This window comes from Ambystoma mexicanum, chromosome 1q (genome assembly GCF_040938575.1).
Source record: "Ambystoma mexicanum isolate Mex_15411 chromosome 1q, UKY_AmexF1_1, whole genome shotgun sequence".
In the NCBI taxonomy this organism is placed as follows: Eukaryota; Metazoa; Chordata; class Amphibia; order Caudata; family Ambystomatidae; genus Ambystoma; species Ambystoma mexicanum.
Window position 1 is genome coordinate 507,261,999 of NC_090922.1, and position 14,965 is coordinate 507,276,963.

Consider the following 14,965-nt stretch of genomic DNA (forward strand, 5'->3'; position numbering starts at 1 on the left):
TCAACAGTTTCTAGTCAATAGTGAAGTCTCATTTATTGTGCGAGGCATTACAGCATCCAATGCATCTATCCAATTTCTTCACATTTCACTGAAGTTAGTCTCAGAATTGTCCTCACGGATTAGTACCCCACAATAATGCATTTGGGGAGGTTCTCTGTCTGTGCAGTGCCCTTAAGAGTCTGTAGTGAAGTGTAAACATGCACAGCAATCACTTTACAATTGTACTTTGAGGCTCCTTTGACATCAGAATGCTGGCCTACCTTTATCTTTGCACTGCACCACGCAGTGATGGGTGCATATTTTTGGGGTGTTGGCAGAATGACAGAGATGCAAACAGCTTCAAGCAACTCAAGTTTCATCCTGTGGACCTGAGTCTTACCCGTTCATATACAGTCCAATTTTATACACTGCCAGTCCCTCAATTTTTTTCTGCAGTCTCCAACATAGTAATTTTCATTTGTTTTACTAAAATGATAACATTTGTCCAAAATCATCCTACCTCGCAATATACCTGGACGTGGAATGGCACCGAACTGTGTGTTGGCAGTTCAGCTGTGCCAACACACAGTTCGGTGCCATTCCAAAACCCATTACCCGTGTACATGGTGGCAGGGGAGCCGACTTATGAATTTCCGGGGGGGGGGGGCCCAAATACAGGAAGTGACATCACTGGCAGTTATAGGACCACAAATTTGCATGCAGTCGCCAACTTGGTGCACCGGCGTGCGGGGGGGTGGAGTCGCGCGCAGCGCAGAACAGTGGAAACATTGGCTAGCATATACTAAAGTCAAGTAAGAAGGAGATTTAAGCCTTCGAGTTGTATTCCAGTAGGCCATCACTGCCCCTACACCACACCTCTATAATCATCCAGGTCAAAAGGCAGAGCAACACAACTAGGATGGGGGAACGAAATGCCGTCCCATCCTGTGAGTGTGTCAAACGTCAGAGCAGAGACTGTGCGGGTGCCTCCTACCTTGGAGCACAATCTCACTAATTTGGTGCAAATCTCGCAAGTGGGAGCATGGGAATCCCCTGCGTGTGTGTGGGCTGCAGACCCCGGATAACATGCTCACTTCTTCAGTGCGAAACTCTGGCCAAGGCTCTTTGGGCAAGCATTCAGAATGGGTCTCACACCTATACACAGTGTGATATATTGAGTGGGCACCTCACTCCTTGGAGCATAATATCAACCGTTGCTGGTAATCTCACAACTGAATGTACAGTTTCACTCTTGGTCATCTCAGTGACCCCATGTATATTAATGGAGTCAGTCTCCCATCTGGGAAGACAATTATATTTCTGTTAAAACACTCTGAATAGTCACTCCAGTTTTCTCGATTTATAGATCCATACCATATTCATCCAGTGTGTGCAGGGGTGACAACTTGTGTCTGAGAGAGCTAATTCTTTCATTCAGGAGAGATAAAGGGGTAACAACGCCCTGTATGTGGGATCCGGCTCATTTTGCCCCATGGCCCCTCCAGAAGGAGTGAGCAGGTTTTAAGACCCTGCTATTCTGCTATCCGACAGGCTCGAGCCTTCTATCCCCTGCCCCATCACAGCTCCCAACATCCTGAGCGGCAGCTTATGGACAGCAGGCAGCTCCGGACATGCTTGTTGCCAATTGAATGTAGACAGATCTACTATTTAGACACTGGGAGAGAGCCATGAATCCACATTGGTGGTGAAGAAGCACTCAACATACAGAACACAATGGAATAGTGTTGCAGTCCTGCTGAGAAATGACAATTATGAGCAGTAGGCTGGATCAGTGCTGCCCCATAAAAGGTGTAGAAGCCTCTGTGAGAAGTGGCAGTACTGGCCCAACGGTCAGAAGTGTAGTATTTTCACATTAACTATGCTTAAGAACTTTGGGTTATTGAATAGGGCTGCTACATTCTGAGTAATTCCATCCGTTTAAATATATGAGCTCTTGTATTACCACGACAGTGTTGAGATATTCTGATGATGACAGACTTGCTCAATAGTTCTGGTTCTGTATCATTAAATGTACTTCAGATCTTTACAGTATCGGATGGATAGCTCAGGGGCAACGTGCTCGCCTTGGAAGCAAGACGACACAGAGCAACACAGGTTCGATCCCTCGGTCCGCGCAACACAGGTTCACCCCCACAATCCACGCTTAGAAACCTCTGGGTAGTACACGCATTATAAATAACCAATTCGAATAAAAAGAAATACATCTGTTGAGAAGTGCTGGGGCCTTGTCAATAAGAGTGTAGAAGCTCAACTGAGAGGTGCTGATTTTGTCCCATCAAAAGTATAGCAGCCCCACTAAGATGAACTAGCATTGCCTCAACAAAAGCATAGTATTATCGTTGAGAAGATTCAACAATTATAGAAGCCCTGTTACAGCAATACTATCCCATCAAGAGTATAGCCAGCTAATTGAGGAGCACCAGCACTGCCCCATTTCAAATGCCCATAGCATTCACCCTCACCACGTACACACTCAGAAACATGCAAACAGTCTCATTTTCCCTCTCCCTGCCCCTGCCCCCTCCCTTTGCATCTGTACCTCCATTTCTAAAAAACCTTCTGGGTTGGGTGTACCTCTACATCTGTTCACCCCTCTTTGCAAGAGGGGTGCACAGATGTACAAATACACCAAACCCAAAACGATTTTTAGAAATTGAGGGACAGACTTGTTTTGCATCTGTGCCTCCATTTCTAAAAATCCTTCTGGGTTGGGTGTACCTCTACATCGATGTAGAAGTATACCCAACCCAAAACGATTTTTAGAAATGGAGGGACAGATGCAAAGCAAGAGCTTCTTGCTTTGCATCTGTCCCACAATTTCAAAACATTGTTTTTCCTCGGCGGGGGAGGGCTGGAAGGGGGCTCAGCCCCAGCTTACTCTGCCATGGGGCGGGGGGGCACGGGCCCCGCAGCCCCTCCACCCCCCTCTGTACTCGCGCCCCTGCATGGTGGGGTTGTAAAATCCACTGTGTCTTTTCCAGGGCTCTCCAGCCCCCAACAGTCCTGCTGCTCGCAATTGCAAATGCAGGAGGACAGCCTGGGTGAGTGGAAGCCAGTCAAGGACAGAGCCCATCCACCCGCCTTATCTGCAGACAAGCAGGAGGCATGGCTTCATCTGTACAGGACCTGGCTCTCCTTGGCTCTGCACGGCGATTTTAATCAGTGAATTTCATGACTGTTCTTCAGCCTGGGAGAGCACTTAACTCACTGATCCATGCAGTGTCAACACTTCTCACTGTAACGAGGCTTCATTAAGGGGGTGGGGGGCAATGTGAACAGATGGCTGAGCGCCCCCCTCCCCTGTCCCCACTGCTTTCATCTGTAGAAAGATACCTCTTCTATTCGGCCCTGCCCCCAGTGCTTAACTATAAATCATGACTGAGCATGCACAGTCAGCCAGATTCATCACAAATATGTACGTGTATGTGAAATAAGTGCATAATTAACGTGATAATGATGCACTTACTTCACATACACGTACATATATATTTGTTATGTATACTTTGATATGTTTTGCACATTTAGTGCTTATTAGAATCCTGGGACTTTGTGAAACACAGTCCGCTGCGTTTATCTTTTGGAGTCCGGTGGATTCGTAATGTTTACGTCCATTTACGAGTACCTCTTAACAGGGCTTCGCCGTGTTCTGTTATTGCAGTGAGCCTGGCTCACATCAAGTTACAGAAACGGCACCCCCGAGACCCCATAAACACAATGCACACCACATTCCTGCTGTCAAAAAATCCTATCCTTTAAGTACTGACTGAGCATGCACACGCATGCTCAATCAGCAAGATAGGATTTTCTGACAGATAGGAAAAAGTGACGTTACACCGGCCCAAAAAGAAAAAAAATAAATTATCACAAGGACAAAGGAAAGGCTGGGCCTCTCTCGTGAGGAGGGGGCGTGGCCACTGAACACCCGGGCCTGCTGCAGTAAAAAAAAAAAAAAAAAAAAGAATTTTAAAAAATGAAAACATTTGAACATTTTTGTTTGAGTCATAAGGGGCCACTACAACCTGTGGTGCCTCATAAGTAGGGTTCGTGGCCAGATCAAAACCCGGGCCTGCTGGGTGAAAGCAAGAACTGAGGCCTCGGCCCGAAAATAAAAAGGGCCCACCAATCCACCAGTATGCCCTGAGGGCCCCTCAGCCTGCCCCTGGAAGTGCTTCTTCTTGTTAATCAGGGATATCCAGTTTTCTCAGTCCACTAGCGGCTCTGTTAGGAGTGCTCAGACGCCCTCAGTGGCTTCCGGATTGGCTAGCCAATCCAGGGGCCCATCGGCAGTGTGTACACCCTGCAGCACGCCCAGTAACCATCGTGGGGGATGAGGAGAATGAGGGGTGTGTCTACAGGGTGGTCAGCTGGCGCCCCTGTATCCCTTCGATGTGGTGGGTGCACCTGCCAGTCTAGGGCCCAGGTGGACGGCATGGGTGGAAAACATGGAGCTGTATTTTGAGGTGGTTGAAATCAAAGACAGGCTGAGACGCCCAACCCTCCTGTACTCAGCCAGCCCGGCCATCCAGAGGCTGTTTAAAACCCCGCGGCCCAGAGACCAGTCATATGGCGCAGCCATTGAAGCACTGAAGGTGTACTTCAGGCCCATGGTCAACAGGGACTACGAACGGCTCAGGATGAGGTGCGCGAGGCAGGAGGAAGGGGAGGGCCTCGATGTGTTTCATGGAAAGCTGCGTGGCATTGCGTCGTCCGGCGCCCTGGGTAAATTTGAGAAGGGCGAGATCAGGGCACAGAGATCATCTATGGCTGTAGCTCATCTAAGCTGCAGAAACAAGTCATCAGAGACCCAGAGCTAAAAGTCGACCGAATACTAGAACTCAGTCGCATCCAAGAATTGGCGGAGGAGCGTGCCTCGTCCATGGACCTCTCCAGACAACAGCTGAAGCTGGAAGCCCCCATGCAACAGGTCATTTGGAGGAGGTGTCGGCCGTCAGCAAGTGGCAAGGTGGTAGGCCAACGAGAAGAGGGGATTGTCCACAGAGACACCCAGGTGCCACCACATGCCATCAGTGTGGGTGGGACCTCCCGCACGCTCAAGAGTGCCCGGCCAAAGGACACATCTGTGGGAGGTGCGGCAAAGTGGATCACATCGCACGGGTGTGCCAAGCCCCAACACCGGCCAGCATGGCGGTGCCATCAGACGGGAGTGTGTCAAAGGAGGAAGTCCCCTAGAGTGGTGGCGGTCCAGGTGGCTGAAAAGCAAAGGAGGGGCTGTATGACTTTGCCGAGGAAGAAGATGAGGAAAATGTGTTTTTCCTTGTCCTGCAACAGCACAATCGGCCAGTTTGATTAAGGCATTTTCTAATTCCCAGTGCCGGCCATCATGCCCCTGTGGTGTGCGGACTGGAATGCACCCATTGTTTGCAGTGTTGAACGGCTTGTCAGTGGGTGCTCGGACTGGAATGCACCACTGCAGTGATTTTGTAGTGTAGTCGTGGTTTGCTGAGTGGAATGCACCATACTTCTGGACCCCAGTAAAGGGGTGCTGTTCTCTGTGTGTTGTGGGTATTCTTTTGTTATAATAAAGGAGGGATGTGGTGTATGACCCATTTAAGTGAGGGCCTGTTGCCCCTTTAAGGGAAAGCGGCTTGACATCATCATGACGCTCCTTCAATAACAATAAAAGGGGCTCTGCTGGCACGGAAAGCCACATCGACAATACTCAGCAGAAGGCAACAGGAAAGATGGCAGCGCTGTACCCACTCCTGAAGAGCAAGTCCATCTCCCTCCGGACAAAGATCAACGTCTACAAGGCAATCGTCAGACCAACTCTAACGTGTGCCTCCCCAGCATGGATGACCTGCCATGAGCGACACCGGAAGAGTCTTCAGATAGTCCAGAACAAGGCCCTGCGGATATTGTCTGGAGCTCCAATCTTCACAAGGATGGCAGACCTTCTCAGAGACCTGGACATCGAGATGTTGGACGAACATCTAGCGAAGCTGAGTAAGAACTTCCGCCAAGGACTGGATCAGAACCCGAACCCTCTGATCAGAAGACTCACTGCCACCACTGCAAACCCCTTCAACCGCTACCCGCGGCCCATCACTGCGAAGACCCTGTGAAACCAGCCCTACTATGACAAGACCACACAGACCAAGAAGAATACAAACCCACGACTACATACTCAATCCGAGAAGATGGAGTAATGAGGCTCAAGCCTCGGTATCCAAAAATCACTGCTGAAGGATACAAATCTATCAGCAAGAAGAAGAACAAGAGCACATGAAGATCAGTGCAGCAGAGCCCCAGGAAGCGGCAATGCGTGTCTGTGTCTTATTTGTCTATTGTCTGCCACGTGATCGTGGCCTGGTCTTGCAGCCCCGGCATGGGTGCCTCCAGAGCCAAGGTTGCCACAGCTGGGGTGACCTCCCGCCCCTTCATAGTATCCTGTCCGGTGATCCGGACGAAGCAGGACGTCCCCTGCCTGTGGTCTGCTGCGTGCCTGCAGCATTTGTGCAGTGTCAGGTGATCCTGACACGTGGTGTGGCCCGCCCCCGTGACCGGAGGTGGGCCAACACAGTAGTGTGCAAGCGACCAGTATGGCAAGAAATGCAACAAAAGCTAGCGTTAAGGTTTAGGGGAGTTGTATCGCCCTCTCTGCAGTAATGGCCCCTCTGAGGCCAATCGGCGAGGGGGCCTAAACAAAAGAGAGAACCTGACTTCCTCAACCTCTTCGAACCCCTCCGCCCCACCTAGTCCCTCCCCACATGACCAGCGCTCCTTACAGCACGTAACAACCCGAAAGAGCAGGACAGTCCTCAGACATTCAGCTGGGAGTTTTGGCCAAGGTTGGACTGACTGAAATAAGAGGGGGGGCATGGGGAGAATAAATGGAGCATGGTCAGCTTGTCGCCCTTAGAAACTCTTTTATTGAAAGAAAAATGTAATGTTTAAGAAACTGGTCTAGCATAAAGAATGTGCTGTGATGATAATACTGCAATGTAGAGATCATTCAGAAGTTTGTGTTTGCAGTGAAAAAATGTGAATAGACCTCCGGCCATGTACGCCACAAGAAGGTCGCCGCCTACACGCAAATTGAGCAACGAAAGTGTGGGTTTTAAGGAGGTGACGTTGATGCAAAAGTTGTTTATGGATGATGCAGAGAAGTGGCCTAGTGGCAGTGTTATACCCTGGAGGCCACTGACAATATCTACACAACGCCTGTGGGTAGCAAGCGTCATCAGCCCCCAAGCTTGAGACCAATGGAAGCACTGCACGCCTGGCGAAGAGGCAGACTTTCGAGCTATAAAAAGACTCATCCGCATGCGACCAATCTGTCAAAGATTATGTGCGGTGCATCACAATAAACCAGTCCCATTTATCGTTCAGCAATCTTCCACTGTTGACAATTAGTGGAGACGACAGGGGAGGCAGTGTGTCAGAGGGTATCTGGCTCCCTCTGGCATTTCAGTGTGTTGGCACCAAGATGCACAAGTATAAATGGCCGGAGGGACACAGCTCCCAGCCTTACGTGTGCTACTGTCAGGATGCACAGCATACATGTCAACCCTCCCGATTTAGGCGGGAGACTCCCAACTTTTGAGTGAGAAATATTCCTTTTTCTCACGTTCTCCCGCCTAAGATAATTCCAGCGCCAATACATTCCTATGGGAAAAACTACGTCTCCCAAATTTCTCTCGCAAAACTCCCTCTTAGGTGCATCTGAATGTTGGCATTTATGGCACAGGTATCCCGGAAAGGAACAAAGGTTACCGACATCAGCTGTAGGCGGAACGGGGATCCAGCACCAATAGACAGAATTATAAGTGCCCATTAACTTGTTTTCAAAATGACATATTAATTCTAGGAGAACAAAATAGCGGAGCGATAAAATGTGCGGCAGAAAAAAAAACACATATCATGGCGGTCGCGCCTAATTAGTGGGATTTGACATAATGTTTGACAGTAATTTCATAATGAAAGTGCACAAACGACCGATTAGCCCTCCCGCTCCCAAAGTGGAACCGACTTACGATATTTGACAGTCAATGATTATAAGTTCCTTGGTTTTAGACAGTGTTTTCGTCCAGGTTTCATTTCGCCTCTGAATGGCCTCAATCCCTCCTCCTCCCCTTTCTCAGGTCCTGGCTCGGTGTTTTGTTTTGTTCCGCATTAGGCCACTCCCTCTCCGACAGACCTCCCTTGCACAGCATCCCCGCAGGCGCAGCTCTGCAGTACACAAACAAGCTGGTGGGCAGGGACTGGCACCGGAGACCCAAGCAGGTTTCGGGCACCTACCTAGGGACTGCAGCACCCCTCCACGGGAAAGGCACTGCATCGGAAGGAGGGGCTCCGAGGCCTCAGTTACGTAAGTAATCCAGCATTAATATTGACAATTTACATAGTGCAGCAAATACAATAGGTCGACCATACCTCTCGAATTATGTCTGTTTACACGGTGCTCCCAATGAAGCCAATGGAGAAGGAACTTTTTTATCCGATGGAGGTTTCTGGGAGGATGAGTCCATTTAAGTCTGGGGAACTGAAGCATTTTGTTAAGATTGTGACAATGAAGAGATTGAACTCCATTTTAAAATAAAAGTAAATTAATACTCTTCATTTAATAGTTCTGGCACACAACAAGCTGTCTTTTTTATTGCTGAAATCACATGTGGCGTTATTCTAACCTAACGAAGTGAACGTCTGAGCCCCAGTTGTTTTCCACTAGGGTGCCCTGACCACCCCTTACAGAGAAATATTCTGGACCGGTGTTATGTAATATTTGGTATCCCATACCGATCCTGAATCCTCTGGTCTCCGGTCGTGTTCGGCTCATCGCTGATTGGCTGCTTTTCGCCTTAGCATTGCTGTTACAGACAAAAGTAGCAGAGCACCGAGCAAGCTGCCTCCATTGTTGTAATAGATAAAAACCGTTTATTCTGAGGGAAAGCTTTGCATTAAAATGCAAGGCTGCCTCTGAGGAAGTCGTTGATGTAAAGCTTTCTCTCAGAAAAATAAACAGTGTTTAATCCTCAACTGAACGAAGCTCGGCATTTCATAAACTTTTAACTTGTCCTTAAAATACGAGGCTTCGACTGAGGAAGCCATTAATGACTCGCTATAGTTCATGAGATATCCAGCTGCGCTCCGTCGTGGTAATGACAAGTTACAGCTCATACAATGTTTCTTAGGGCTCCCTATATATTCTCTCCTAGTGGTGAAGTATATCCTATTGTCTAGTCAGGAGAGTATCCAGCATTGCATTGCAAGAGTTGGGGGGCGAGCCACTTCTCCCCCCGAATGCAGGGGGCGCAATTCCATATGGCTCATTCGCGCCACAAACTGCCCACCCCAGTCCCAATCTATTTAGTGGCATATGGCATTTTAACACAACAAAAATGAAACTGCAGAATCATTACAGGTACAGAGAACGCATTAGAGCTCTGTCCAGGCGGTCTGGGGCAAAATACATATAAACCTAATTTGCATATGGATTGCACCAACAGAAATTAATTCACAGAAAAGGACATCGTAAAGAGCATCATCAGTCTTTGATACTTGGAGGCACCATGGAAGTGACTTTAGATTAAGTTTCCATAAGTAAGCCAACTGGCAAATAATTTAAGCAACTGAGCGCATCCTCACAGGTTTAGTTTATATAGATATTTATTAAGGTTTCCCTTTGCATTTCGTGTGCTTAAATAATACTTTAGTAACACCAATGCCTTGGAAGCAAAGCACATTACATAAGAAACTACCCTTTCATAATTCACTTTACACTATATACATCATTAAATATGTTGAGCAATAAGAGGATGGCTTTAGTTTTATCCTCCCCATCCTGCATACAAAGTCGCAATAGCATCATGCAGATTAATATGAGCCTAACAAATCCCCCTTGGGTAAGGCCGTAGTCATAATTTCATAAAGCCTGCAGCATTATGCAACCTACTCACTGCTGATCACTCCCTCCCATGCACATTTCTAAAGGGACAAACGTCTCTGCTAATAGGCCCCCCTCCCTTCCATAAGTGCATATGGCTCATATTGAAATGCTCTGTTGACACAGAGCAACTTGAGAGCCCCTGTGCTGCTGCCCGGAACTCCATGGGACATTGTCCTGGCAGAGGTTTGGGAAAGGGTAAGTGTCCTGCTGCCAGGTCAATGACCGTGCTGAGCAGGAATTGCTCAGCACATTGTCCTGCCAGCGGGACACCTTTCCCATTGGGCACCCTAATTGAGGTGCCGAACGGGAGAGGTGGCCCACTGACAAAAGTACTGGTCAGGCTCTCAAAAGAGCCTGTGGGGAGGCAGTGTGCTCCCCGCTCGGTACGCTATTGTGTCCAGTTGTTCTCCAGCAGGTCAAGATATGAAGCTTCACAGTCCCTGATGCCACATCTATGAGTTTATGAACCACTTTTGTACATTTCGCCCATCCTCCTGATTGAGGGGCTTTAACACACCACATAAGACTTCCACCATTAGGTTCTACAATTTTTTTGTCAAAACTTTCTATTCAAGAAAGAGCGTGAAGAGTAATTTCAACAAAGTGATACGTCCTCGTCATATACCCCCACAGATGCCTTACATAAATCAAGAAATGGAAACTTTCAAATACAATTTTCCATCAAAGAGGCACAAATAGAAACGACCACAACGAGTAATACATAAGGAAAGTCGGTAGGTACAAGGTGTGTCTGTGACAGACAGCAAAAGGAAGATCGACAAGATGGAGCACACTGATACAACAAGCATTAGCAATGTCAACAGTTTGGGCTTTTGTGTAGGCATGGGAAAGGCACTTGCCAGGCACAGTCATATTGGTATTGACTGCCTATTGATAGTTGCAGGTGCAAAATGGTGCGAGTACCTGGGCATCTAAGTAGTGCCCGGCAAGTTCCTAAAATTATACATAAGCTAAAACTGTTGGCTTTGCCAATGCTTGTGCTTAACAGGACTTCAATGAAATAAACACAAAGTGGCTGAATGCCGACCTGGCTTTGGCATTTTTATTACACCAGTAGCGTGTTTACAGCGCCAATTAAGTCTGTAAACTGTGTGCCAAGCAACGTCTACAAGCTGTGTGGCCCTCATATGCCGACACCTAAAGGGTTTCTGTCAAAGAGGCTGATACCTTAAAAGTAGGTACTGGGACAAGGAAGAGGAACATGGAGGTAATGTGCCTGAGAGATATGTTTAGAAATGAGTATTTCTACACATAAAGTTGACTTCCTTCAATAAAACACATAGTTTTGTTATTGTTAACAAGATACTGTATTATTCTTCATAAAGCATCTATGCTGCTATGACACCCGGCTTGTGGGCATAGTGTAGTTCGCTCCAGCAGGAGAGCCCCATGGGAGCAACCCCTCTGCCTGCCGTGCCACGCTTTTCTGTGCAGCGCCCTGTGAAACCCCCACACTCTTACCCCCACCATGAAAGGCGTGCCCTCGTGGCATGGGACGGAGCGATGTGGGCAACACAGAGGGCAGCACTAGAGTATGCTGTGCAGATACATGGACACAGTAGGCATACATGTTGTGCTTCTCACCCCTTACAGTATCTGCAGGTAAGAAGCCCTCAATTCAGAACACAAGTGGGATACTGCTTTGGTGCATGGGTGCAGCAGGCACGCATTATGTTGCCTCCCTTTTACAATGGCCTGGACTCACAGACCTTGAGTCAGGATATAAGTGAGATGTTGTGCTGCTGCAAAGTGCTACCTCTTCCCTCCTGCATGTCCTTTGGTCTCACGTCCTTAGTTCAGAAAATGTGCATGAGTGGAGTACTGTACTGATGTATTCCTCTGTTGTGCAGCTCAGTACAGAAGCCCTGCCGGATTAGGCCGTGAGTAGGATTGATACATCCTTCCCTTTGAAACCCCACTGCCACAAGCTTGTTAAAGCATGCTAGCTGCTTCTAGTGCAGTTCTTGGTGTAATCCCCTGGTTTAGCAAAGTCTGCCATACCAGATGATACTCTTAGAAAATGGAACAGTTCCTATTTCATCAACCCTCCGGCCGCGTAAACTGTCAATTATTTCAATGCTGTGAGGCCTCATTAGAATATGTTTCACCATGAAAATATTTGAAATAAATAAAATAAAAATGTGACCTACTCCTGCTCAGATGCAGATCACTGTAGCAAGCATATTAATCCTCTCCACAGCAATATTACCAGTCTAGCTAGCTTATAGGTTGTGTATATCATACATTTGTTAAGAAGGCGATGCATACTGCACGCACAGGCAGTATGTAAAACAGATTAATTGACATGCATATTAATGCTGTTCAAGGGTTCCCCAGTGATTAGTGGTGTTCCAGAGGTGGAGATTATACTTATAACATGTGTTTATCCCTTCCATGATGATGTTCAAGATGCCACATTGGGTGCTGGAATGGTGTTTGTCTTTATCTCTCTCTACCTGTCTCTCTCACATTATCTTTGACAAAGCACCCTCCATGAACTAAATGTACTCTTGCCACTTCAATAGTACACCTTGACCATTAACCTCATATAATTTCAAGGTCTTTGATAGACCCTGAAAGTATAAAAGGCTCAGTCTAGAGGTGATCCTCAGATCTCCGTGGTGGGGACTCAACTCACAGAACAACCTTACCGGCTCAACAGATGGCGATAGTCACCCATGGTGCACAATCGCAGTCCATGATCGGCAAGACTTAATCATGATTGGCGATGCTTGGCAATGGTTTGCTATGAATGGGAATGGTGAGCCATGGTTGGCAATGATTGCCTTGGGGATAGGCAACAGTGGTTGGTTTGGACGTTGGCAAAGTCAGCAATGGCCAACTGTGTTTGGCAATGGTCGCCTGCTGTCTGATTAAAAAAAAACGTTTGCTAATATGAATAATGCCAAATACAAAACCTTTTAACTGCAGATAACTAAGACAAAAGACAGGTCAGCCAAACAAAAGCCAAATTCTATATCTGCCTCTGCCAAACCTTATCTCCTAGTCATCATTTGGGCATTCATTTTGGTTCACATGCAGAGGGGAACTAAACCACCAACTCGTTGAGCCAAAACTTAAAAATCAGTACTCAAATAATTCCACTAAAACAAAAAGTCAAATAAAAATGAATCAAATAAGAAATAAAAGTAAGTTTGAGTCCCTTTAAAACAGCCAAGTGTTAATGTCCCTGTTGCAGAAATATACTTGTATCCTACGGGTCAGAATTTCTCATTCTCAGTTAGATTGCACAAAGAGTTAATATGCCTGCTCTGATTTTGTCTGTTACATGCATTGCACATACCTACCATGCTAAACAACGGAAGAGCTGGAGCCCCTGCAGCCCACCCCCGAAAAACTGAAAAATAGATTACAATTTGCTCCTCATAAAAACAAACGTCCCTTCTTAAAAAGGCGGGTGGCTTGTTTTAACAAAAAAGGTGTTGTTTCTAGCAGCACTCTGATGAAACCATTTTGCTCTGAATGTGTACCAAAATCAGATAATTTTTATGTGTCTGTCCCTCCGGTTATTAAGGAAGCACCAGCCTTAGGCATAGGTGACATGGGCAATTGCCCGGGATACCACATTAACATAATTTACATGGGGCACCCTAGCCTCTGCCACACCAGCATGGAGGGGCCTTTAAAAAGCTCCTTTGTGCTAGCGCGGCAGTGGCTGATGCACCTTATGTAAAATAAAAGGCTCCACTGTGCTGGGCGGCAGCAGCGTCCAACTTAAGTAAAAGGTCCTCCCAATTGGGAGGACCTCTCACTTAAGTTGGGCGCTGCTGCTTCCCAGCGTGGCAGAGTAGCTTTTCAGAGGGCACGGATGCTACGCCAGCTCTGGGGTGCTTTTCAAGGGCTCCCCCAAGCTGGCGTGGTTAAGGCGCCCTGGCGCCCATCTAAATGAAAAACATCCACTCTCGTGCTGGCACTGGGTACTCCAGCACAGGAGCGAGGCTTTTTTCATTTAAATAGGGTGCTGCTGCTACATCAGAATGGGACAGCCTTTGAAAGACTGCCCATGCTGGTGTGGCAGCGGTGCCCTATCACCCAGCAGATACAGAGGGACGCCTGCGGCAGACCGAGCTTACAGCCGCCTGTCTGCCTCATCGGTTAGAGCTTGCTTAGGGGGCCCGTTGCAAGGTTCTGGACCAAACTGGGACTTGCCTGTACTTCAGAGACCTGTTCAAGAATCAGAAGAGGCTGCTCTAGTATTTGTGCAAGTGAGTGGGGGATGCAGCCGCTTCACTTGTGTGCTGAAGAGGGACACATTGAATCACTTAAGTTGGGCGCTGCAGCTTCCCAGCATGGCAGAGTAGCTTTTAAGAGGGCATGGATGCCACGCCAGCTCTGGGGCGCCTTTCAAGGGCTCCCCCAAGCTGGCGTGGTTAAGGCGCCCTATTTAAATGAAAAACACCCACTCTCGTGCTGGCACTGGGTGCTCCAGAACAGGAGCGAGGCTTTTTTCATTTAAATAGGGTGCTGCTGCTACACCAGAATGGGAAAGCTTTTGAAAGACTGCCCATGCTAGTGTGGCAGCAGTGCCCTATCACCCAGCAGATACAGAGGGACGCCCTGCAGCAGACCGAGCTTACAGCCGCCTGTCTGCCTCATGGGTTAGAGCTTGCTTAGGTGGCCCGTTGCAAGGTTCTGGACCAAACTGGGACTTGCCTGTAGTTCAGAGCCCTGTTCAAGAATCAGAAGACGCTGCTCTAGTATTTGTGCGAGTGAGTGGGGGATGCAGCCGCTTCACTTGTGTGCTGAAGAGGGACACATTGAAACAATCAGCGAGGGATCCTAGCATTCTCAGTGTCCCAAAATGAGTCTGTTTGGGTTGTAGCTGTAGACTGTGATGGGAGGCAGACCTAGTTCTGAGCTGTCAAACCCTCGGAGGAAGCCACTCCCCAAGGTTATGATCAATCTCAGTGGGACAACTTGTCAACTAACTGCCAACTCACCCTAGTTTTGGCAGTGCCTCCATTTTTTTTGTGATTGCCCAGATACAATTCCCTTTCACACTTTCCCTTCAACATA

The 14,965-nt window shown here is 47.8% G+C and overlaps 2 protein-coding genes across 4 annotated transcripts in view; one reads left to right on the forward strand and one right to left on the reverse strand.

Moving 5' to 3' along the window:
- LOC138530023 (immunity-related GTPase family Q protein-like) overlaps positions 1 to 8,536 on the reverse strand; it is a 187,415-nt gene extending 178,879 nt beyond the window's left edge. For 2 of the 3 annotated variants that reach the window (XM_069640879.1, XM_069640877.1), the window contains exon 1: positions 7,995 to 8,128. The gene's annotated coding sequence lies outside the window, so the exon portion shown is untranslated. Of the gene's footprint in view, positions 1 to 7,994; positions 8,129 to 8,394 lie in introns of those variants that run through there. The other variant, XM_069640878.1, reaches the window with a different exon arrangement.
- Positions 8,070 to 14,965, forward strand: part of LOC138530059 (interferon-inducible GTPase 5-like) — a 122,778-nt gene continuing 115,882 nt past the window's right edge. The window contains exon 1 of the mRNA XM_069640880.1: positions 8,070 to 8,329. Coding sequence (XP_069496981.1) covers positions 8,070 to 8,329 — 260 coding nt within the window. The remainder of the gene's footprint in view (positions 8,330 to 14,965) is intronic.